Here is a 27347-nt window from a genome sequence, read left to right as displayed (position 1 = left end):
GCCTCATCCATTCATTAAGCAGTTTTTAGCAGATTTTTAGGAGTAATCCTGTTTTGTCGGCATCTGAGGCTGAATCTCAGGTGGTTCCTGTAATCAGCCCATTGATGATGGCTAAAGATTACGTTGATGTTTTCTGTGAAGGATATATTCCTGAGTGTCGTGACAGACTAATGAAAGCCCAGTAACAGAAAGGTCTGGGCTTTCCTTGACATCAATGAGAATATAAGAATATTGACTTAAAAAATTCATTATGAAGACATATTTATTTTAAAACTTTTTCAAATGTTGTGTACATACAGTATATCATCATTACTAGTTGTCATGCAAATTGTTGTGCTATAGATCTGTGAACTTTAAAATGTTTAACAAAAAAGCCTATTTGAAATCATTACAAGTCTAACAGAAAAAAATGGTTACCCTCAGATGCTAGGTTTTTTCTCCTCTTGGTTTGTTTATAGAAAAAGGAAAAATTAGTAAAAGGTCAGTTTCATTGACACATAAATTATTTATAAATGCACATAACATTAAAGTACCTATACCTATAGGTGTAAGTACTAAAATGTGTATATGAAAAATAAAAACGTAAAGATATTTAAAAGTCATAAGTAGCATTAGCATTGTTGTCTTTATTATCATGCATAGCTGTGTTGCAATAAGAATCACTGATGAAATAAATTCTTTAAAAAGTAAAATATTTAGAAAAAGTCTGAAATTACATGATCAGCTGTCCACCCTCAAAAAACAGAAATTCATGATATAATTTTGAAGCAAGTATTTTAAAGTTAAATTACTTTTTCATATTAAAATATTTCATTTTGGGAAAAGAGAAGAAAAGAAAAATATAAATGATCATGTTGCAAAATAATGTTATTACATATTCTTTGTAGTGAATATAAAACATCTACAATAATGAATAAAAAACAGGAAAACTTCAGAAAATCGAAAAGTCTGAAAAGCAAATAGATAAAAAAAAAAAAGCTAACAATGTTCTCTAAAAAGAGGTAAAACTAACTATTTGTAGTTTATGTCAAGGACACAATACAAAAGAAAATATTAAAGTTTGACATCTTTCAGCCAAGTAAATCATTTACTATTTGTATTAATTCATTTTTATTTGGACTGATCTTCGTAATGATGATGTCCTGTATCCTAAGTGCGCCTCAGTGTTTATTTTAACATTGTTTTCTTCAATGATAATTTGTTAGGATTGTACTTGATTCACTTCATGTTGAATGCTTCTGTTAAGCCTTTCAGTGCTTGTTCCTTTGTGATGCTTCTCCAGGCCTGTGGAACATCAGCTGGCTTGGCGTCATAATTTTCAGCAAACTGTTCATTGTATTTCACTAAAACATACTTCCAATAGTCCGATGCTTCTATGGAAGGATCTGCTGGAATGTGCCACTCTGGATAATACGCTTTGTAGTCTTTGTAAGGATGCCATTCCTGCTTAGTTAGTGTGTTACGAAATTTACGTCTACTGTACACATCAGTTGTACATAATGTTTCAACCAGCTTCTCTGTGTCAAGGTTTCTATATCTGCCAAGACCTTGTGGCCGATGTACAGCTGCATGATGCTCAGTGTGTTCTTTCCCTCCAGCCTCACAGGGCACTTTACAAAATGGACACTGTTGTCCACAACCAAACACCCGCTTGAAAAGCTCGTCATGTGGTCTGATTGGAAGCTTTTCCAAATCTGCAGCAATATCTTTGGATTTTGAGAATTTGTTGAGATTATTATGTTATCATATGTTACCTTATATATGTAATCAAAGTAGTTGAATTATGATACTGCTGTAGATCATATTATACCCTTTAATATAGAGTGTGTGATCAGTATGTAGTTTAGTCCTCATTATACTTTTGAGTTAAAAGAACATAATCATTTTGTAGTTCATTAGATAAGTGTGCATCATTCTGTATCCTTGATCGGCTGTGAATGTCTTATACTGTTTTCTTGACATGCTTTACTGCTGAATCATCAAAAGAAGGTTGTAAGCAGGAGACTTGGTGTCTAGGGAGATAGACAACATTCCATACCCCCACCTTTGCAGGGAGCAGAGAAGACAGGGAGCCGAGGTCATAATTTAGGCGCCGTAAGAGAGAAAGAATGTGAATGTTTAGGCTTTTACGACTAGGAGGGGGGCCACTAGAGACTATAAAAAGCTGAGCAACCCGTCACCATTTTAAGATTTGCTGTGACCCTCTGCATGCATGTCTCCCCATCATGATGGTTCTAATGCTCATAAGTGTTGAATTGTATGGAAATAAATTATTGTTGATTGAGCATATATACACCGAGTATTGTCCTTCCTTCAGCCCAAAGATTCAAAGAATTGGGAGATTTTAACAAATTCCAACTGAAGTTCTGCTTTTAAGTCTTCTATTGAGGTCTTGAGACTTTTGATAAATGGATTACATGTGCTTTGGATTTGAAACAGGATGGCTTTTTCATCCTCCTCTGATAATAAGATGTCCTTAATTAGATATTTGTGCATGCTGTTGATGAACTCTGTGATGCTTTCCTTGTTATCTTCAAGGTGAGTGCCATCCTTTGCTTTTGATGCCTTATTTAACGCTTCTGTGATTTTTGTAAATATGACCTGCAAGATCTTGTTTTTCAGTTTGCATAAAGTTTCATCCTCTGACATTTTTTGCTTGACGTGCTCATAAATCCAGTTCTTAACATACATTTCATAGTTACTGATGTACCTCACAAAACTATTAAAGTCTTCTTTTTGAAGTAATTCTCTCTGAATGTTGTACTGGAAATAAGAGCGGGAACTGTACTCTGTTGAATGACAGCTGGTCACAATCTCATCTACAATATCTACTCCCAGTGATCTGTTGACATAGTCTTCCACTGCAGGTTTGATGCAAACTCTGGCAAAATCATTTGCTTTTCGTTGACAGTGATCTCTGTCTTTGTACAAATCGAGAAAGTCTGACAAGTACTGATTCTTGAGCTTCTCCAGCTGATTTTGAGGATTGTTTTTGTACAAGAACTTTTTGTGCATTTCCAGGAACTGCCTTGTGTCAAAGCTACAAATGTGAAGTTTCAGGTCAATCTCAAACTGTATATTTGTTTTGTGGTGTTTGCAACTGTGTTCAAGGAAACTATCAATTTTCTCTAGAAGATCCCTTGTGAAAGACTCATGGTAATCTCCATTTGTCTTTACTGTATCAAGTACAAACTGTGTGCAAGATTCAATTGTACTGTCTGCAAACCCGTGACAATCATGTAGGAACCAGATTTTTACCTTTTCAAACCAGGAATCTAAATGGACATTTTTAACTTTAAATGGCTGTTTTCCATATTCTTTTAAGTCAACCTGTAAATCCTTGTTGACTTTCCGGTTTAAGAATTTTTTTTTCAGTTGCATCAGGACTGATCCTGCGATATCTCGGTGTTCCAGACCACACACATTTATTGTTGCGTCTGTCCACATCTTTTCAAACACATCTATCAGCTGTTCATCTGACAGAGATTATTTTTTGTAGTTGCCCAAGAGCTGCATGACCTGCTCTTCAATCACATCTCTGTATTTTCTCTGTATATCTTGAGCCTTCTTTTTGCTGATCTTTAGTTGAAGGGCACAATCAAGTTTAATGTAGACAGACTGTTGAATTTCTTTGGCAAGGTCAATAATACTTTTAGAGAAATCGTTCTTGTATTTCTCTATCAAATTTACATCTCTGTCTTTCCTTTTATAATAGTGAATTAGTTTCTCCATCATTAGCTGTTTTTGGTCTGTTATTTTGTCAGACAGTTGAGATATTTTGGAATTAACCACTTTTCCCCAAGTGTTAACTTCTGATTCGTTGTCAGTATTTAAGATTTCTAACTCTGCTTCTGTCTGCCAGCAGAAAATGTCTTTTCTGATCTCCCACTCCCATTGACTAAACTCTTTGCAAAGGTTGTCATAAGCATGAGCCACAAGAGTGTTTCTGAAACTAAAGATAAAGTTTTCATATTTGACTGCTCTCCACAGACTTTTCATCCATTTGAGAAAATCTGGGATCTGTGTGGCTTTTCTATCTCTGTCATCTTTCATTATTTCCAAAAGAGTTTTCTTGAAATCTGCTACAGCTTCACTGTAACCTGTGTTCACTGGTGCCATTGGTGGGGTTCCAAGCCAGAGTCCAGGGATGTTCCAGTGGTTTTTTTCAATGTCGTAGTCCAGCACATCAGTGAATGCATTAATAGAAGGTTGCTTTTCCATTTTAGCTGCAATTTTGGTCATTTCGTTTAGCTGGTCCAAGAGATGTTTCCTCTCTGTCATGCACTTGGAATGAGCTGAAACACCAGCAACATTTTGGTGTACAAAATGACAAACTGGCTTTTTACCAATTTGCCTCATCCTCAAAAATGCATGCACTGTGATTTGTAGGATATCTTTCATTTCATTTGCATTCTCCATTGCAATGTTGATAATGGTTACATCACTTAGACCAATGACAAAGGTTGCCAGCTGGTTGTCGTGCTCATAACTGTCTTCTAGTTGTGCCATGTCAGGAGATTTTAGATCTTCTGTATCAATGAGAACTATGAAGTCATATTTCAACTCAGTTTTTAAATCTTCACCAACTTTGAGGAAGACCATATAAGCCCCTCTTGTGCATCGGCCACTGCTGACAGGAAACTGCACACCAAACATGGTGTTGAGGAGTGTTGATTTCCCTGTACTTTGAACACCCAACACAGACACTACCAACAGTCTGCTCTTCTCTCCAACCTTCTTATGAAGCTCCATCAGCACATCTGCCACCCATCTCTCTGGAATATTGGAAGCATCTCCATCCAAGAGTTCTAAAGGATATCCATCAAGCAGCATTTTAGCTACAACACTTGGCAGAGCAACTATTTCATCAACAGTTTTTTGTGAGTGCAAAGAAAACTCATAGATCAGCCCCATCTCTCTCATGTAATGCTCTATTCCTAAAGAGCTCTCCAACAAGGTTTGATCCAGCTCTGCAATGAGTTTGGACTCTTTCTTCTTACACTCTTCTTTAAATTTCTTTCTCAATGCGGAGAGTTTTTCCCGTGATTTTGTATCAAGCTTCAGTTTCATCCATTTTAGGAAATAGTTTTGTTTTTCCTTGTTGTTCGTAGATAGGTTAACAATAAAAGTTCTCATTGCTTTGGACAATTTGTAGGTACTTTGCTCCTTCTTAATTTGCTTCACTTCTTGCTGGAGCTGACATTTGTACTCTTCCAGTCCTGAGTCACCAAAATCATCTTTTAATCTACACTGTTCCTTTTCCAACTGTGACAACCTCTTCCAGTTATCTCCCTGCAGAGGAAGTTGTTGCTTCTTGTAGTCGGATATATTGCGGACTCCAATGCCCCTCATAATCTCTTCAGCTGCCTTTTCTTGGTTTTCACTCCTGCATTCATCCACAGACAAACCAAGTTCAACAGCTTTGTCAAACATGTTGATTATTTTCATTGTGGTTACATTTGAGGTCTTAATAGCTGCACAAATATTTTTTGAAAACTCGACAACGTTCATGTTTGAGCGTTTAATTTGGATGCTGGATTTTGGTAAATCTAATTTTTCTTGTGTCACCTTCACAGACAATATGTCTTCTTTTGCATTCCTGTCTTTGACATCAACTACCAAGAACAGTTTTGTTTTCACATTTGGTAGAGAAAGCAAAATCTTCTGCTCATGTTCTTCAACTTTGTCCAGGAACACAAAGACAGCAGTTGATACTTGGTAAAGAAAATTGAATTGTGTGAGCGACTCACAAATGTCTCCTCGCAAATTAGCGAAGGCGGCTGGCTCTGGAAAAATGTCAAGATTTTCTCTTCCACTGGGCAGGTACCAACAAACCTCAACCAGTCCATTGGCAATTTTCTTTTCAATTGCTCCTCCTTCCATTTCTCTGTGAATGAAGTAATTGTGATTCTGTTGACCTCGGCTGAGAATGATATTTAAAAGCTGTGACTTGGATAGGTTGCAGTTTTTCAGCCTCACAAATGAATAGAGTGGTATATCTGCTTGAACAATGTTGTCTTCAACAAAGTGTTTTGATTGAGATAACTCATGTGGAAGCCATTCTTTGACAATGTCTCTCAGAGCCCAAAGCATCAGGTTACACTGACTATTTTTACTATGAGGCATCAACAGTGGGACAGAAAACTGGCACATTGACATCTTGAGGGTCATTTGCTGTTGCAAGAAGCTGTCAGCACATTTGAAAAGTGCTACTATGATGTCAACTGGGTTAAACCTATCGTCAGTGTCATCTGTAGGGCAAAAGTCAAGGTCATATTGATCATTAAACAGATCCTCCTCATGGTTATTATTCGGTACCTGTGTACAGTCCCTGCACTCTGCATTGATTTGAAACAATCTTCCAAAGAAACACCATGGTATATCTTCCACTGTTTGAACAGTGTGATTATATGTGTTGCTTTTGTTGATTTCTAATAGAAGTTGCAGAGTCAGCTTGTTGGGATAAAATTTTTCCAGTCCAAGTTTGGTGATAAAGTTTAACAGGCCTAAAGAAGACAAACAGAGAAGTTGAAATTAAAGACAATAATTGTTAAAAGAACTTCTTTATAATCTGTTACTTAATTGTTGACTATGTTTGTTATTTAACTATAGATATAATTTAGGTGAATGAAATATTCCAAACATAAATAGAATATAAAGGAAAGATAGGATGCAACTGATGTACCATTTTCCTGTTTCATAAGATACTTATATAACTAAATCACCTATTATCAGGGCGACCGTGGCTCAGGGGGTTGGGAAGGTAACCGGAAGGTCGCCGGTTCGATCCCCGGGCTCTCTGTCCTGGTCGTTGTGTCCTTGGGCAAGACACTTTACCCTACTGCCTACTGGTGATGGCCAGAGGGGCCGATGGCGCGATATGGCAGCCTCGCTTCTGTCAGCCTACCCCAGGGCAGCTGTGGCTACAACCGTAGCTTGTCTCCACCAGTGTGTGAGAGTGAATGAATAGTGGCATTATAAAGCGCTTTGGGTGCCTTGAAAAGTGCTATATCAATCCATTATTATTATTTGTTTGTAAACACCTTGTAATGTGTTCTATTGCGTCAGAGTTTTTCTTTTTTTAAAAAAGGGTTTTAAATCAATAATAAGAGACAGTTCTAAGTCTGTGTGGCCTCTTGTGGCAAACACTGAAGAGCTGGAGAATGAGTGACAATTTTCTTTTTTAAATTGAAATACCCCCGTAGATATGAGAAAATACTAACAAGCATTTTGTATCTTGAATGTAACGAACATTATCATTAGCTTTAGCTGTTTGCGCAGAGACTAGAATTATGTAGAAACTATGTCGGTGAAATGTCTGTGAAGGTTCTCAGTCATCCGGGTCATCGTAGTCAAAGGAGCTTGAAAAGAAAAGCGTCTGGACTTCTTTAAGTTGCTTGAAGACGTTTCACCTCTCATCTGAGAAGCTTCTTCAGTTCTAAGGTCAAATGGTGGTAGTCCCAGATTTAAACCTAGTGGGAGTTTCCCCCCACAGAGGGACAAAAGGACCTCCATGGGCTCCCCCGTGTCACCTATTGTAGCCAACCTTTACATGGAGGAAGTGGAAAGGAAGGCTCTTGGCTCTTTCAAAGGAAGAGTACCCAGCCACTGGTACAGATATGTGGACGACACCTGGGTCAAAATCAAGACACAAGAAGTGGAATCCTTCACTGCGCACATTAACGCTGTGGATAAAAACATCAAGTTCACCAGGGAAGACACAAAGGATGACTGTTTGCCTTTCCTGGACTGTGCCGTGCACATTGAAGAGAACGGCAAACTCAACGTCGAAGTTTACCGGAAGCCCACACACACGGACCAGTACCTCCTCTTTGACTCCCATCACCCTTTGGAACACAAACTTGGAGTAATTAGGACCCTACACCACCGGGCAGAACATGTTCCCTCTAAGCCTGAAGGGAAAAAGAAGGAACACACACATGTAAAGGAAGCACTCAAAACGTGCGGCTATCCTAAATGGGCATTCTTAAAGTCAGCAAAGAGGCACAGAAAAGAAGACCAGACACCAGCGAGGGAGGATAAGAAGGGCAGACGCAACAACATTGTCATCCCCTATGTAGCCGGTGTATCAGAGAAACTCAGGAGAGTTTTCTCCAAGCATGACATCCCGGTGCATTTCAGACCCAGCAACACGCTCAGACAAAAACTGGTTCACCCGAAAGACAAAACTCCAAAACACAGACTTAACAATGTGGTCTATGCTGTACAGTGCAGCGAGGAATGCCCAGACCTCTACATTGGAGAGACCAAACAGCCACTTCACAAGCGCATGGCACAACATAGAAGAGCCACCTCCACAGGACAAGACTCAGCAGTCCATCTGCATCCAGGACAAAGGACACTCTTTCGAGGATGCCAATGTTCACATTTTGGACAGAGAGGACAGATGGTTTGAAAGAGGAGTGAAAGAAGCCATCTATGTCCACTGTGAGCGACCATCTTTGAACAGAGGCGGTGGTTTACGACACCAACTCTCTGCCATCTATAATCCAGTTTTGAGATCCCTCCCCAGACGCCTTAACGCCCACTCACATCCTGGGCCATCTGATCTCAGGAAATCGCATGATAAGGTGGGGCCAGGTTTCACAATGAGCTCACCCGTAACCCTGGCTGATTGGGACCCACACCCAGTTTCACACCTTGGCTCATGTGATTAGAGGATCATCAGGGGGTCCTTTTATTAGGTATATATATATATATATATATATATATATATATATATATATATATATATATATATATATATATATTGTACTATTCTTAGTTAGAGTATTGTCTGTCTTGTTAATGTTGGTTTATGTTGGTTTACAATGGAGCACTGTAACAAAAAAATAATTTCCCCCAGGGATCAATAAAGTACTCTGATTCTGATTCTTTTGTCCCTCTGTGGGGGGAAACTCCCACTGGGTTTAAATCTGGCACTCCCCACCATTTGACCTTGGAACTGAAGAAGCTTCTCGGATGAGAGGTGAGACGTCTTCAAGCAATTTAAAGAAGTCCAGACGCTTTTCTTTGCAAGCTCCTTTGACTATATCGGTGAAACACTGTCAGAAATTATGAAATCTTTAGGACTAATAAATCGCCTCTGTCAGTGTGCCCCAGGCAGCTGTGGCTACAATATAGCTTGCCATCACCAGTGTGTGAATGTGTGCGTGAATGGGTGAATGACTGAATGTAGTGTGAAGCGCTTTGGGGTCCTTAGGGACTAAATAAAGCACTATATAAATGCAGGCCATTTACCATTTAATAATCAATAACTGGTGTTTGGTTACTGTTGCTTGTAGCACAACCTAAACTCAACTGGCTATTTTGTTAAAATTGCCCAGGTGACACAACTTTGGAAATAGTGATAATACTGCATGACAGTTGTGTCGAGTAGAAACTAATTCTGGGGCAGACTGTGGTGTGTAGCTCTTTTATATTAGACAACCACTGTTTTGTTGCCACCTTAGATGACCAAAATGACCAAAAACAATTACTAAATTTCTGAATTTACATTAATTAATTTATAGGATTTAATATTTTGTTTATTGTTGTTTTCCTTTTCCATTTAATCAACTTTTTTAGCAGGTCCCCTTTGACTTTAAAATATTAAACTGGCCCTGGAAGCTTTTCTTTTACCAAAAGTAAATTGATTGTTGATGATACTAAGAAAATTATTACATTTAATCCTTTGAACAGTTGAAATTATTCTCATGGTGGCAAACACTAACTACTATGATAAAACTTTAGATGAATAATAAATACATGCAAATACAAAATCTAATACCTTTTAAATCAGAAATGTTGACAATAACAGCATTAATGTGTATGGTACCTGGAGTCTTGTCTTCTGTGTCCATCATTCATGAATCTGGTTGTTCCTCTGTGCTCTTCTCTATAAACCTAAAGACAAAATAATATTTACTTAATATAGAGCTATGAAAAATAATACTTTGACATTAATGAGTCAAATAGACAAACAATGCATACTTCACTGAGTTAACCCATATGGAAAAGAAATAGAACAAACTTATAAAAGACTTGCATAAGATTTGGCCTACTTCATATAGTGAATCATATAAGGCTTATATGATTTACTCATGTAACAGGCCACTTTCTCATTACTTTCATATAATGTTTTAGTAAGTATCCAAAACATACAAGTTTCATTTATATGATTTTTCAAGGGATCTTATATCTGTTTTCACTCTTGTATGCTTTTCATACAAGTTTCACACAAGACAGAACTTTATAAGATTTTTATATATCTTTTCCATATGGGAATACAAAGAACCATGATTTTCCCTTCTGTATATTCTCTTTCATCCTGGTCATAGGGTATCTAGAGTTGTTAAGTCTTTTTGATGATGTTGATCAAGGACACATTTGTGCAAAAAGAAAATTGTTAGAAAATGAAGTTTAGACTTACCTCTCATAGGTTACATGAAACTGTGGTATCTTTTGTCACGGTGGATGATAAGCGTGAACCCAGGCGCCGAGCTCTTGAAGATAAAGAGTGTGTCTATTATAAGTGGTGTCCTCCTCCCAGTGCTCAAAAGGTGCGTGATAGTATTCTGTTCTCCTCCCAGACGCTTCTCCCGTGCTCGTAATCCCACTCCCGGAATTACCCCTCCATATCTGTTCCTTATAAGATAAGATAAGAGATAAGATAAAACTTCATTAATCCCTCGGGTGTGTTCCTCTGGGAAATTCGGTTTCCAAGTAGCACAGCACCGAAAGAATTTACAAATAATAATAAAAAGTGAGTGAGTACATTTCAACATTATACCAGTGGTCTGATTGATGCCACAATGGAGCAAATCGAGCAAAGACTGATAAGTTCGCTGCAATTTCCAGTGTGTGGGGATCATTGGTCACCAACTGCATCACGTGCTACAACCCTGGTCTACATATCACCGTTGATGAACAGCTTTTCCCATCAAAGACTCGGTGCTGTTTCCTGCAGTATATTGCAAGTAAACCTGACAAGTTTGGGATCAAGTTTTGGGTGGCTTGCGACCTAAAATCCAAGTACATTTGCAATGTCTTCCCATATCTTGGCAAGGACCCCAATCGTCCCACTGGGGAGAGACTTTCTGAAAATGTAGTAATGAGGCTGATGGAACCATTCCTAGACAAGGGCAGAAATGTTACCACGGACAATTTTTTCACATCGCTTTCACTTGCGCAAAAACTTCTTAGACTGAAAACCACCATCCTCGGTACAGTCAACAAGATTCGCAGGGAAATTCCTCAATCCACTAGTGGATTGGCTAGTCATTCATATGTAAATGTGGTGGAGCTTGCAAGAGAGTTGGCTCACTCTCATGTAGCTGAGAAGAAGGCAAGAAAAGAACAGTTGCTTCGGACACAACCCTCCACACCTAGTCCTGGAAAAAGAGCCATGTGTCAGGTCAAACACAAATGCAAGAACAATCATGCCACTGTGCGATGTGTTCACTGCTACAGATACACATGTGGTAAATGCAGACTACAGATACCATGGCAGTGCCAGGATTGTGAGTGATTACTGAAAATGTTGAAATGTACTCACTCACTTTTTATTATTATTTGTAAATATGTGTACAAATGGTTGGTTTTTTGTACTGTTTTTATCAATAAATCTCAGCAACAAAGGACCTACACCCATGTGTGTTGATTTCTCCCTAAGATGGCAAACTGAAACACTCCAAGTTGGTGACTTTTGGAGATTTATTTCCCTGGATGATTGAGAATGCATCAAGATGAAACACAAAAGGAAGTTCACAGCTTTTAGCAGCTCCCCCACCCCCTCATCCACACACCCCCACGCCCCTCCCTCCAGAATTCCCAGCTAACAACCTAATTTACATATGAATGACTAGCCAATTTAGCTTCCACTTGGCTACCAGCCATTTGGCTGGTGGTGGGTTTTAAAGGTAGAAAGGTAGAAGCCTGGGACTCCTAGTGTTAAGACAGCAAAGAAAGAGAAGAGTGGCAACGGACCGGTAACCCATAACAACGCATGTAAACGCATGGCAACGGACAGTTAACCCATAACAACGCATGTAAACGCATGGTAACGGACAGTTAACCCATAACAACGCATGTAAACGCATGGCAACGGACAGTTAACGCATGGCAACGGACAGTTAACCCATGGCAACGGACCGGTAACCCATGGCAACGGACAGTTAACCCATAACAACGCATGTTAGTGCATGGCAACGGACAGATAACCCATGGCAACGGACAGTTAACCCATAACAACGCATGTAAACGCATGGTAACGGACAGTTAACCCATAACAACGCATGTAAACGCATGGCAACGGACAGTTAACGCATGGCAACGGACAGTTAACCCATGGCAACGGACCGGTAACCCATGGCAACGGACAGTTAACCCATAACAACGCATGTTAGTGCATGGCAACGGACAGATAACCCATGGCAACGGACAGTTAACCCATAACAACGCATGTAAACGCATGGCAACGGACAGTTAACGCATGGCAACGGACAGTTAACTCATGGCAACGGTCATATAACCCATGGCAACGGACAGTTAACCCATAACAACGCATGTAAACGCATGGCAACGGACAGTTAACCCATAACAACACATGTAAACGCATGGCAACGGACAGTTAACGCATGGCAACGGACAGTTAACCCATGGCAACGGTCAGGTAACCATGGCAACGGACCGGTTACCATGGCAACGGACCGGTTACCATGGCAACGGACCGGTAACCCATGGCAACGGACAGTTAACCCATAACAACGCATGTAAACGCATGGCAACGGACAGTTAACCCATAACAACGCATGTAAACGCATGGCAACGGACAGATAACCCGTGGCAACGGACAGTTAACCCATAACAACGCATGTAAACGCATGGCAACGGACAGTTAACCCATAACAACGCATGTAAACGCATGGCAACGGACAGTTAACCCATAACAACACATGTAAACGCATGGCAACGGACAGTTAACGCATGGCAACGGACAGTTAACCCATGGCAACGGACCGGTTACCATGGCAACGGACCGGTTACCATGGCAACGGACCGGTAACCCATGGCAACGGACCGGTTACCATGGCAACGGACAGTTAACCCATAACAACGCATGTAAACGCATGGCAACGGACAGTTAACCCATAACAACGCATGTAAACGCATGGCAACGGACAGTTAACCCGTAACAACGCATGTAAACGCATGGCAACGGACAGATAACCCGTGGCAACGGACAGTTAACCCATAACAACGCATGTAAACGCATGGCAACGGACAGTTAACCCATAACAACGCATGTAAACGCATGGCAACGGACAGTTAACCCATAACAACACATGTAAACGCATGGCAACGGACAGTTAACGCATGGCAACGGACCGGTAACCCATGGCAACGGACCGGTTACCATGGCAACGGACCGGTAACCCATGGCAACGGACAGTTAACCCATAACAACGCATGTAAACGCATGGCAACGGACAGTTAACCCATAACAACGCATGTAAACGCATGGCAACGGACAGTTAACCCATAACAACGCATGTAAACGCATGGCAACGGACAGTTAACCCATGGCAACGGTCAGGTAACCCATGGCAACGGACCGGTTACCATGGCAACGGACCGGTAACCCATGGCAACGGACAGTTAACCCATAACAACGCATGTAAACGCATGGCAACGGACAGTTAACCCATAACAACGCATGTAAACGCATGGCAACGGACAGATAACCCGTGGCAACGGACAGTTAACCCATAACAACGCATGTAAACGCATGGCAACGGACAGTTAACCCATAACAACGCATGTAAACGCATGGCAACGGACAGTTAACCCATAACAACACATGTAAACGCATGGCAACGGACAGTTAACGCATGGCAACGGACAGTTAACCCATGGCAACGGTCAGGTAACCCATGGCAACGGACCGGTTACCATGGCAACGGACCGGTAACCCATGGCAACGGACCGGTAACCCATGGCAACGGACCGGTTACCATGGCAACGGACCGGTAACCCATGGCATCGGACAGTTAACCCATAACAACGCATGTAAACGCATGGCAACGGACAGTTAACCCATAACAACACATGTAAACGCATGGCAACGGACAGTTAACGCATGGCAACGGACAGTTAACCCATGGCAACGGTCAGGTAACCCATGGCAACGGACCGGTTACCATGGCAACGGACCGGTAACCCATGGCAACGGACCGGTTACCATGGCAACGGACCGGTAACCCATGGCAACGGACAGTTAACCCATAACAACGCATGTAAACGCATGGCAACGGACAGTTAACCCATAACAACGCATGTAAACGCATGGCAACGGACAGTTAAACCATAACAACACACAGTTAACGCATGGCAACGGACAGATAACCCATAACAACGCATGTAAACGCATGGCAACGGACAGTTAACCCATAACAACGCATGTAAACGCATGGCAACGGACAGTTAACCCATAACAACACATGTAAACGCATGGCAACGGACAGTTAACGCATGGCAACGGACAGTTAACCCATGGCAACGGTCAGGTAACCCATGGCAACGGACCGGTTACCATGGCAACGGACCGGTTACCATGGCAACGGACAGTTAACCCATAACAACGCATGTAAACGCATGGCAACGGACAGTTAACCCATAACAACGCACAGTTAACGCATGGCAACGGACAGTTAACCCATAACAACGCATGTAAACGCATGGCAACGGACAGATAACCCGTGGCAACGGACAGTTAACCCATAACAACGCATGTAAACGCATGGCAACGGACAGTTAACCCATAACAACGCACAGTTAACGCATGGCAACGGACAGTTAACCCATAACAACGCACAGTTAACGCATGGCAACGGACAGATAACCCGTGGCAACGGACAGTTAACCCATAACAACGCATGTAAACGCATGGCAACGGACAGTTAACCCATAACAACACATGTAAACGCATGGCAACGGACAGTTAACGCATGGCAACGGACAGTTAACCCATGGCAACGGTCAGGTAACCCATGGCAACGGACCGGTTACCATGGCAACGGACCGGTAACCCATGGCAACGGACCGGTTACCATGGCAACGGACCGGTAACCCATGGCATCGGACAGTTAACCCATAACAACGCATGTAAACGCATGGCAACGGACAGTTAACCCATAACAACACATGTAAACGCATGGCAACGGACAGTTAACGCATGGCAACGGACAGTTAACCCATGGCAACGGTCAGGTAACCCATGGCAACGGACCGGTTACCATGGCAACGGACCGGTAACCCATGGCAACGGACCGGTTACCATGGCAACGGACCGGTAACCCATGGCAACGGACAGTTAACCCATAACAACGCATGTAAACGCATGGCAACGGACAGTTAACCCATAACAACGCATGTAAACGCATGGCAACGGACAGTTAAACCATAACAACACACAGTTAACGCATGGCAACGGACAGATAACCCATAACAACGCATGTAAACGCATGGCAACGGACAGTTAACCCATAACAACGCATGTAAACGCATGGCAACGGACAGTTAACCCATAACAACACATGTAAACGCATGGCAACGGACAGTTAACGCATGGCAACGGACAGTTAACCCATGGCAACGGTCAGGTAACCCATGGCAACGGACCGGTTACCATGGCAACGGACCGGTTACCATGGCAACGGACAGTTAACCCATAACAACGCATGTAAACGCATGGCAACGGACAGTTAACCCATAACAACGCACAGTTAACGCATGGCAACGGACAGTTAACCCATAACAACGCATGTAAACGCATGGCAACGGACAGATAACCCGTGGCAACGGACAGTTAACCCATAACAACGCATGTAAACGCATGGCAACGGACAGTTAACCCATAACAACGCACAGTTAACGCATGGCAACGGACAGTTAACCCATAACAACGCACAGTTAACGCATGGCAACGGACAGATAACCCGTGGCAACGGACAGTTAACCCATAACAACGCATGTAAACGCATGGCAACGGACAGTTAACCCATAACAACGCATGTAAACGCATGGCAACGGACAGTTAACCCATAACAACGCATGTAAACGCATGGCAACGGACAGATAACCCATGGCAACGGACAGTTAACCCATAACAACGCATGTTAACGCATGGCAACGGACAGATAACCCATGGCAACGGACAGTTAACCCATAACAACGCATGTAAACGCATGGCAACGGACAGGTAACCCATGGCAACGGACCTGTTACCATGGCAACGGACCGGTTACCATGGCAACGGACCGGTAACGCATGGCAACGGACCGGTTACCATGGCAACGGACAGTTAACCCATAACAACGCATGTAAACGCATGGCAACGGACAGTTAACCCATAACAACGCATGTAAACGCATGGCAACGGACAGTTAACCCATAACAACGCACAGTTAACGCATGGCAACGGACAGATAACCCGTGGCAACGGACAGTTAACCCATAACAACGCATGTAAACGCATGGCAACGGACAGATAACCCATGGCAACGGACAGTTAACCCATAACAACGCATGTTAACGCATGGCAACGGACAGATAACCCATGGCAACGGACAGTTAACCCATAACAACGCATGTAAACGCATGGCAACGGACAGTTAACCCATAACAACGCACAGTTAACGCATGGCAACGGACAGATAACCCGTGGCAACGGACAGTTAACCCATAACAACGCATGTAAACGCATGGCAACGGACAGTTAACCCATAACAACGCATGTAAACGCATGGCAACGGACAGTTAACCCATAACAACACATGTAAACGCATGGCAACGGACAGTTAACGCATGGCAACGGACAGATAACCCATGGCAACGGACAGTTAACCCATGGCAACGGTCATATAACCCATGGCAACGGACAGTTAACCCATAACAACGCATGTAAACGCATGGCAACGGACAGTTAACCCATAACAACACATGTAAACGCATGGCAACGGACAGTTAACGCATGGCAACGCACAGTTAACCCATGGCAACGGTCAGGTAACCCATGGCAACGGACCGGTTACCATGGCAACGGACCGGTAACCCATGGCAACGGACCGGTTACCATGGCAACGGACAGATAACCCATGGCAACGGACAGTTAACCCATAACAACGCATGTTAACGCATGGCAACGGACAGATAACCCATGGCAACGGACAGTTAACCCATAACAACGCATGTAAACGCATGGCAACGGACAGTTAACGCATGGCAACGGACAGTTAACCCATGGCAACGGTCAGGTAACCCATGGCAACGGACCGGTTACCATGGCAACGGACCGGTAACCCATGGCAACGGACAGTTAACCCATAACAACGCATGTAAACGCATGGCAACGGACAGTTAACCCATAACAACGCATGGCAACGGACAGATAACCCATGGCAACGGACAGTTAACCCATCACAACGCATGTTAACGCATGGCAACGGACAGATAACCCATGGCAACGGACAGTTAACCCATAACAACGCATGTAAACGCATGGCAACGGACAGTTAACGCATGGCAACGGACAGTTAACCCATGGCAACGGTCAGGTAACCCATGGCAACGGACCGGTTACCATGGCAACGGACCGGTTACCATGGCAACGGACCGGTAACCCATGGCAACGGACCGGTTACCATGGCAATGGACCGGTAACCCATGGCAACGGACAGTTAACCCATAACAACGCATGTAAACGCATGGCAACGGACAGTTAACCCATAACAACGCATGTAAACGCATGGCAACGGACAGATAACCCATGGCAACGGACAGTTAACCCATAACAACGCATGTTAACGCATGGCAACGGACAGATAACCCATGGCAACGGACAGTTAACCCATAACAACGCATGTAAACGCATGGCAACGGACAGTTAACGCATGGCAACGGACAGTTAACCCATGGCAACGGTCAGGTAACCCATGGCAACGGACCAGTTACCATGGCAACGGACCGGTTACCATGGCAACGGACCGGTAACCCATGGCAACGGACCGGTTACCATGGCAACGGACAGTTAACCCATAACAACGCATGTAAACGCATGGCAACGGACAGTTAACCCATAACAACGCATGTAAACGCATGGCAACGGACAGTTAACCCATAACAACGCACAGTTAACACATGGCAACGGACAGATAACCCGTGGCAACGGACAGTTAACCCATAACAACGCATGTAAACGCATGGCAACGGACAGTTAACCCATAACAACGCATGTAAACGCATGGCAACGGACAGTTAACCCATAACAACACATGTAAACGCATGGCAACGGACAGTTAACGCATGGCAACGGACAGATAACCCATGGCAACGGACAGTTAACCCATGGCAACGGTCATATAACCCATGGCAACGGACAGTTAACCCATAACAACGCATGTAAACGCATGGCAACTGACAGTTAACCCATAACAACACATGTAAACGCATGGCAACGGACAGTTAACGCATGGCAACGGACAGTTAACCCATGGCAACGGTCAGGTAACCCATGGCAACGGACCGGTTACCATGGCAACGGACCGGTAACCCATGGCAACGGACCGGTTACCATGGCAACGGACCGGTAACCCATGGCAACGGACAGTTAACCCATAACAACGCATGTAAACGCATGGCAACGGACAGTTAACCCATAACAACGCATGTAAACGCATGGCAACGGACAGTTAACCCGTAACAACGCATGTAAACGCATGGCAACGGACAGATAACCCGTGGCAACGGACAGTTAACCCATAACAACGCACAGTTAACGCATGGCAACGGACAGATAACCCGTGGCAACGGACAGTTAACCCATAACAACGCATGTAAACGCATGGCAACGGACAGTTAACCCATAACAACACATGTAAACGCATGGCAACGGACAGTTAACCCATAACAACGCACAGTTAACGCATGGCAACGGACAGATAACCCGTGGCAACGGACAGTTAACCCATAACAACGCATGTAAACGCATGGCAACGGACAGTTAACCCATAACAACGCATGTAAACGCATGGCAACGGACAGTTAACCCATAACAACGCATGTAAACGCATGGCAACGGACAGTTAACCCATAACAACGCATGTAAACGCATGGCAACGGACAGTTAACCCATAACAACACATGTAAACGCATGGCAACGGACAGTTAACCCATAACAACGCATGTAAACGCATGGCAACGGACAGTTAACCCATAACAACGCACAGTTAACGCATGGCAACGGACAGATAACCCGTGGCAACGGACAGTTAACCCATAACAACGCATGTAAACGCATGGCAACGGACAGTTAACCCATAACAACGCATGTAAACGCATGGCAACGGACAGTTAACCCATAACAACGCATGTAAACGCATGGCAACGGACAGTTAACCCATAACAACGCATGTAAACGCATGGCAACGGACAGTTAACCCATAACAACGCACAGTTAACGCATGGCAACGGACAGATAACCCGTGGCAACGGACAGTTAACCCATAACAACGCATGTAAACGCATGGCAACGGACAGATAACCCATGGCAACGGACAGTTAACCCATAACAACGCATGTTAACGCATGGCAACGGACAGATAACCCATGGCAACGGACAGTTAACCCATAACAACGCATGTAAACGCATGGCAACGGACAGTTAACCCATAACAACGCACAGTTAACGCATGGCAACGGACAGATAACCCGTGGCAACGGACAGTTAACCCATAACAACGCATGTAAACGCATGGCAACGGACAGTTAACCCATAACAACGCATGTAAACGCATGGCAACGGACAGTTAACCCATAACAACACATGTAAACGCATGGCAACGGACAGTTAACGCATGGCAACGGACAGATAACCCATGGCAACGGACAGTTAACCCATGGCAACGGTCATATAACCCATGGCAACGGACAGTTAACCCATAACAACGCATGTAAACGCATGGCAACGGACAGTTAACCCATAACAACACATGTAAACGCATGGCAACGGACAGTTAACGCATGGCAACGCACAGTTAACCCATGGCAACGGTCAGGTAACCCATGGCAACGGACCGGTTACCATGGCAACGGACCGGTAACCCATGGCAACGGACCGGTTACCATGGCAACGGACAGATAACCCATGGCAACGGACAGTTAACCCATAACAACGCATGTTAACGCATGGCAACGGACAGATAACCCATGGCAACGGACAGTTAACCCATAACAACGCATGTAAACGCATGGCAACGGACAGTTAACGCATGGCAACGGACAGTTAACCCATGGCAACGGTCAGGTAACCCATGGCAACGGACCGGTTACCATGGCAACGGACCGGTAACCCATGGCAACGGACAGTTAACCCATAACAACGCATGTAAACGCATGGCAACGGACAGTTAACCCATAACAACGCATGGCAACGGACAGATAACCCATGGCAACGGACAGTTAACCCATAACAACGCATGTAAACGCATGGCAACGGACAGTTAACGCATGGCAACGGACAGTTAACCCATGGCAACGGTCAGGTAACCCATGGCAACGGACCGGTTACCATGGCAACGGACCGGTTACCATGGCAACGGACCGGTAACCCATGGCAACGGACCGGTTACCATGGCAACGGACCGGTAACCCATGGCAACGGACAGTTAACCCATAACAACGCATGTAAACGCATGGCAACGGACAGTTAACCCATAACAACGCATGTAAACGCATGGCAACGGACAGATAACCCATGGCAACGGACAGTTAACCCATAACAACGCATGTTAACGCATGGCAACGGACAGATAACCCATGGCAACGGACAGTTAACCCATAACAACGCATGTAAACGCATGGCAACGGACAGTTAACGCATGGCAACGGACAGTTAACCCATGGCAACGGTCAGGTAACCCATGGCAACGGACCGGTTACCATGGCAACGGACCGGTTACCATGGCAACGGACCGGTAACCCATGGCAACGGACCGGTTACCATGGCAACGGACAGATAACCCATAACAACGCATGTAAACGCATGGCAACGGACAGTTAACCCATAACAACGCATGTAAACGCATGGCAACGGACAGTTAACCCATAACAACGCACAGTTAACACATGGCAACGGACAGATAACCCGTGGCAACGGACAGTTAACCCATAACAACGCATGTAAACGCATGGCAACGGACAGTTAACCCATAACAACGCATGTAAACGCATGGCAACGGACAGTTAACCCATAACAACACATGTAAACGCATGGCAACGGACAGTTAACGCATGGCAACGGACAGATAACCCATGGCAACGGACAGTTAACCCATGGCAACGGTCATATAACCCATGGCAACGGACAGTTAACCCATAACAACGCATGTAAACGCATGGCAACTGACAGTTAACCCATAACAACACATGTAAACGCATGGCAACGGACAGTTAACCCATGGCAACGGTCAGGTAACCCATGGCAACGGACCGGTTACCATGGCAACGGACCGGTAACCCATGGCAACGGACCGGTTACCATGGCAACGGACCGGTAACCCATGGCAACGGACAGTTAACCCATAACAACGCATGTAAATGCATGGCAACGGACAGTTAACCCATAACAACGCATGTAAACGCATGGCAACGGACAGTTAACCCGTAACAACGCATGTAAACGCATGGCAACGGACAGATAACCCGTGGCAACGGACAGTTAACCCATAACAACGCACAGTTAACGCATGGCAACGGACAGATAACCCGTGGCAACGGACAGTTAACCCATAACAACGCATGTAAACGCATGGCAACGGACAGTTAACCCATAACAACACATGTAAACGCATGGCAACGGACAGTTAACCCATAACAACGCACAGTTAACGCATGGCAACGGACAGATAACCCGTGGCAACGGACAGTTAACCCATAACAACGCATGTAAACGCATGGCAACGGACAGTTAACCCATAACAACACATGTAAACGCATGGCAACGGACAGTTAACCCATAACAACACATGTAAACGCATGGCAACGGACAGTTAACCCATGGCAACGGTCAGGTAACCCATGGCAACGGACCGGTTACCATGGCAACGGACCGGTTACCATGGCAACGGACCGGTTACCATGGCAACGGACAGTTAACCCATAACAACGCATGTAAACGCATGGCAACGGACAGTTAACCCATAACAACGCATGTAAACGCATGGCAACGGACAGTTAACCCATAACAACGCATGTAAACGCATGGCAACGGACAGTTAACCCATAACAACGCATGTAAACGCATGGCAACGGACAGTTAACCCATAACAACACATGTAAACGCATGGCAACGGACAGGTAACGCATGGCAACGGACAGATAACCCATGGCAACGGACAGTTAACCCATGGCAACGGTCATATAACCCATGGCAACGGACAGTTAACCCATAACAACGCATGTAAACGCATGGCAACGGACAGTTAACCCGTAACAACGCATGTAAACGCATGGCAACGGACAGATAACCCGTGGCAACAGACAGTTAACCCATAACAACGCATGTAAACGCATGGCAACGGACAGTTAACCCATAACAACACATGTAAACGCATGGCAACGAACAGTTAACGCATGGCAACGGACAGTTAACCCATGGCAATGGACAGTTAACCCATAACAACGCATGTAAACGCATGGCAACGGACAGTTAACCCATGGCAACGGACAGTTAACCCATGGCAACGGACAGTTAATCCATAACAACGCATGTAAACGCATGGCAACGGACAGTTAGCACAGCACCGAAAGAAGATACAGAATGTGAGCAGAATACCATATATACACATATATAAATACAGAGACATATATAAATAAAGAGTATCCAAAAGGGGTAAATAGAATAAATAGGAATGAGAATACAAGGGAATTGCACATTTCAAGTATTGAAGTCTATTGCACCGTTGGTTATTAACAAAAAGTATTGCACAATGAAAAGGCACTACAGCTTAGTTGTTCCCCCCTCATTTGTCCCCGTTTCCCCTCCCTCTCCCCTCCAGAGAGGAGTTAAACAGTTTGATGGCGTGTGGGACAAAGGAGTTTTTAAGTCTGTTGGTTCTTGTCTTTGGGAGAAACAACCTGTCACTGAACAGACAGACACCCATGCTCGTAATCCTGCTCCCGGAATTGCCCCTCCATCTCCGTTCCTGGTATACACACACAACACAGTAAACGGTCAATGCTCTCTCTCGCTCTCTCTCATATAGGCAATATCTTTACCTCGTGCACAGTTCGAAAATACTACCAGGTTTAGTGGAATATTCCAGCTCTGACTGCCATTCGGCATCTTTCCTTTCATCTGAATGTCTTCTTAAGAGGTGGTGTTTGGCAATAACTTTATGAGCATTTATACTGGGATTATACCAGATTATACACCTCTGTGGTTCTTGACGTCATGTTGAAACCCTAACCTCATAAAAAACATTTACAGATTACAGCATATTTATCTTTTAATAACCTATTTATCCAGAACTCCCTAATAATCAGTAAAAAAAAAAAGCTCTTTTAGAAGCCAAGTGACAGTATAAAAAAATGTAAGTTTCTATTTGTCAGTAGAAAGTTGTACTTTTAATGATATAAGTTTACATGTGATAGAATACTGCATGATGACTCTGTCACAGGCTGGGTCTCTGACCCAGCGCTCTGAGTTCATTTTGTATTTGTCTCATTTTAGATTTGTGATTAGTTTGTGTCATTCCTATTTAGCTTTAGTTAAGGAAAGGCAGTTATTTATTGTTTCCTTGGTTTCTATGTTTGAGTTCTTGTATCGTTCATCACGTGTTAGGTCTGTTAAGCTTGTGTTGTCATGTCTAGTTTCAGTGTTTCCTGTTTTATTTTGAAGGAGTCGTGTGTTCTTTGTTCATTGTATTTAGTTTCACTTCCCCTGTCCTGTCATTAGGTTCATGTCAGTCAGCTGTTCCTCCATGTGTTCCCACTTCCCCTAATCACCTCCTGTGTATTTAAGTCCTCTGTTTTCAGTGTGTCATTGTCAGATCGTCTGCTTTGTTTGCAAGCCAAGTTTCCTCATGTCAAGTCCATGGTCCTGTTGTAGGTTTTTAGTTAATTTAGCTCACCCAGTTTAGTTTATTGTTAGCCTTGCCTTTTGCCTACAGTTATTTTGCCAGCCTCAATAAACGGCTCGTTTTCTGTTATTCAAGTCATGTTTCACATTTTGTTTTTGTCTGCATTTGGGTCCACCCTTCACTCTACACACAGTCAGCCCTGCTGATTGTGACAGAACGATCTGACCAGTCATGGACCCAGCAGACTCGGCTCTCACTGAGTGTCTGGAGGAGATGGCTTGGATCCAAGCGATCCTCAACCGCGTCCTCACGGCACCCGATTTGAAGAGCAAGCTTGTAATGGTGAACGTCACTGAGGCTATTATGAAGAGGGCCCAGGAACTGTCGAGTCATGTAATGGCTTCCAGCACCTCCCAGTCACAGCAACCCCACAACCAGTCATCTCCATCACTGCCTCTCGAGCCTGAGTGTGTCCGTGTCGGCTTGCTGAGATTTGCCACAGCGCCCCTCCCTTCAGTGCCGGCACTGCCCCCCAGCTCGCCAGTTTCCTCTTCGCCATCACGGATTAGTCACTCACCCTCACAGTCTCATTCAGATTTCACATCTCCAGCCTCATTTCTGGCGAGGTTGTGGTCAGAGGATGAGGAGCCAGACCCCACAATTAGCCCTGGTTCAGTCACAACTGCTTCTAGAAAAAAAGTGGCGTTCACGTCATCAACGTACCTCACAAAGGTTTGAAGTGAGTGACTATATTTTGGCTCCTCATGTTTTTTCCAAGGTGAATATTAAAACTAACACTGCCTTACCAGTTCATGGGCCCGGCTATAAAAAGACTGTTTATGATTTTGAAATGACTAAGACTGAGAATTTTTCGGCCAAGTCTTCCACGGACCATCTTATCCCTTTGCAAAATTGTCTAGCTTCTCTGTGCATTGATCATGCCACGAACTATGCTTCCAAGAAGCCAAATTATAAGACTGTTTGCACTGGAAATGCTAGCCATGAGGCTCAGCTAAGCCGCTGTGGGACTGTTATCCAGGCCAGGTTGGAGCCAGGGGCTTAGTTGGAGTTTGTGCAGCCTTTTCCAGTGTCAGCTGGAGAGCCCGAGGAGCCCGTCCAGCCTCATGCCTCGTCAGCTGGAGGGCCCGAGGAGCCCGTCCAGCCTCATGCCTCGTCAGCTGGAGGGCCCGAGGAGCCCGTCTAGCCTCATGCCACGCCAGCTGGAGGTTTAGCCGAGCCCATCCAGCATTCTGCAACATCTGCTGCAGCGCCACCACCTGGTCCACCACCTGCAGCCGCCATGCTGCCACCTGGTCTCGACGCGACCCAGCCAAAGGTCGTCGCCACGCCTGGTCTCGACGCGACCCAGCCAGAGGACAATGCCTCGCCTGGCCCTGCCACGCCTCAGCCTGGTCTCCTTCCACGTGCCAAGCCAAGTCCAGCACAGCTGTTTCCGGAGCCTGTCAAAACAGTCTGTCGACGGAAACCAACCAAACCATCCAAGGACTATCGTCCACGCCGTTGACCACCAGCCAGTTCTCGTCCACGTCGTCGACCACCTGCCAAGCCACCTGACGGCCAAGCTGCCCGATGGCCTTTGTATGTGCCCACACTGCCGTCGACCGCCAGCCAAGCCCCCTGACCATCTTCGTACGTGCCCAAGTTGCCGCCGGCAGCCAACCAAGCTCTCCAAGTGTGGTCAGCCACTCCCGTTTTCCACGTTGTCGGCCTCCTGACCTGCTCCGTTGCCACCGTTGGACTCGTGGCCGGCCCCCTGAACCCTTGAACTATGGACTACTGAACCGTTGGCCTCCTGGTCGGCCACCTGAACTGTGCAAACTCTTGTGCTGATGTCGTCCTTGTCGGCCCCCTGAACTAATGACCTATGGACTGTTGTGCCGCCGACGTCTGGGTCGGCCTCCTGAAACTTTGAGTATTTGACTTTTTGCCTTGTCTCCCAGGGTTGTGTTATTTGGTCTCATGTATTTGTGTTTTGGGTTCCACTTGAAATTTTTGTTTGTTTTGTTTGTTTGTTTGTGTAGAAAACCCCTGTGATTTGTGTATATAGACTGTTCCACGGACCCCCTCTAACCACTGCTAAGATGGTACATTCCTCCCATCCTTTGTTTGTGTTTGCGCTGGTTCACTGTGATAGCGCTGGTGGAGCTGGGCTGTTGTACTGAACATGTGTCGTGCGTGTGCGTGAATGATAAGTAAGTGCCTTGTATTTTTTTGTTCTATGGTTGTAACTTATCATACACTTGCCTATGTACATTGTGTGATGCCTTTATAGAGTTTTCCAGCGGTTTGTGTAGCCACGAGACACTGTATATTCACGCTGATTTGACCAAAATGGCGCTACCCTTGTGAAGTGAGCTGCCCAAAGTAAAGATGGAGTCTATCCCTGTGCAGCAGCCCATTTGTGTCCACCAGGGGGTGGTGTTTAGTCATTTCTGTTCAACCCTTTCTGTATTATTTAGACCAGTTTGGTTGACTTTAATTGTTTGCTAATTGTAATTTCTGTTATTTTACAGAACCACACACACATACATATACTAACACGAATTCACTTCTGGAGATGTTTGGATTAAAGGAACCCTAATTCTCATTGCTGTGGACCCTCTCTTTCATCATATAAGTCACCTGTGCCTTCTGACCGAGGATAGGAAAATCCTGCTGTAATTTGCCAGTTTATTAAGCACACACATGTCCAGTTCAGTTTGTTTTTAATTTTTTCCTGGTTTCATTTTGTATTTGTCTCATTTTAGATTTGTGATTAGTTTGTGTCATTCCTATTTAGCTTTAGTTAAGGAAAGGCAGTTATTATTTATTGTTTCCTTGGTTTCTATGTTTGAGTTCTTGTATCGTTCATCACGTATTAGGTCTGTTAAGCTTGTGTTGTCATGTCTAGTTTCAGTGTTTCCTGTTTTATTTTGAAGGAGTCGTGTGTTCTTTGTTCATTGTATTTAGTTTCACTTCCCCTGTCCTGTCATTAGGTTCATGTCAGTCAGCTGTTCCTCCATGTGTTCCCACTTCCCCTAATCACCTCCTGTGTATTTAAGTTCTCTGTTTTCAGTGTGTCATTGTCAGATCGTCTGCTTTGTTTGCAAGCCAAGTTTCCTCATGTCAAGTCCATGGTCTTGTTGTAGGTTTTTAGTTAATTTAGCTCACCCAGTTTAGTTTATTGTTAGCCTTGCCTTTTGCCTACAG

At 44.3% G+C, this 27347-nt stretch overlaps 3 protein-coding genes across 3 annotated transcripts in view; all 3 read right to left on the bottom strand.

Annotated features, from left to right (window-relative positions):
- esco2 (establishment of sister chromatid cohesion N-acetyltransferase 2) overlaps nt 1–27347 on the bottom strand; it is a gene marked incomplete at its 5' end in the record, with an annotated part of 134545 nt that overhangs the window by 84035 nt on the left and 23163 nt on the right. The window lies entirely within an intron of this gene.
- On the bottom strand, nt 1114–1716 carry LOC309689800 (interferon-induced very large GTPase 1-like; the record flags this gene model as incomplete). The annotated part of the gene is made up of 1 exon (XM_082506462.1): nt 1114–1716. A coding segment is annotated over one exon (498 nt), but the record flags the coding sequence as incomplete, so codon positions are not given.
- LOC309688870 (up-regulator of cell proliferation-like) lies at nt 3236–10711 on the bottom strand. The gene is made up of 3 exons (XM_082504927.1): nt 10433–10711; nt 9839–9906; nt 3236–6506 (listed from the first exon to the last, which is right to left on the bottom strand). The coding sequence occupies exons 2-3, from the start codon at nt 9864–9866 to the stop codon at nt 3487–3489; spliced, it is 3048 nt and encodes a 1015-aa protein (XP_082361053.1). The 5' UTR covers nt 9867–9906; nt 10433–10711; the 3' UTR covers nt 3236–3486.

Source organism: Aulonocara stuartgranti, assembly GCF_965226115.1.
Source record: "Aulonocara stuartgranti genome assembly, chromosome: 15".
NCBI lineage: Eukaryota > Metazoa > Chordata > Actinopteri > Cichliformes > Cichlidae > Aulonocara > Aulonocara stuartgranti.
Note: the sequence above shows the minus strand (reverse complement) of the source record. Positions and strands in the feature narration are given on the sequence as shown.

Coding starts and splice junctions, on each gene's coding strand:
- LOC309688870 (XM_082504927.1), bottom strand. CDS start 9,866: ATGATGGACACAGAAGACAAGACTCCAG. Junction 6,507..9,838: donor CACAGAAGACAAGACTCCAG/GTACCATACACA, acceptor TGTCTTCTTTAG/GCCTGTTAAACTTTATCACC.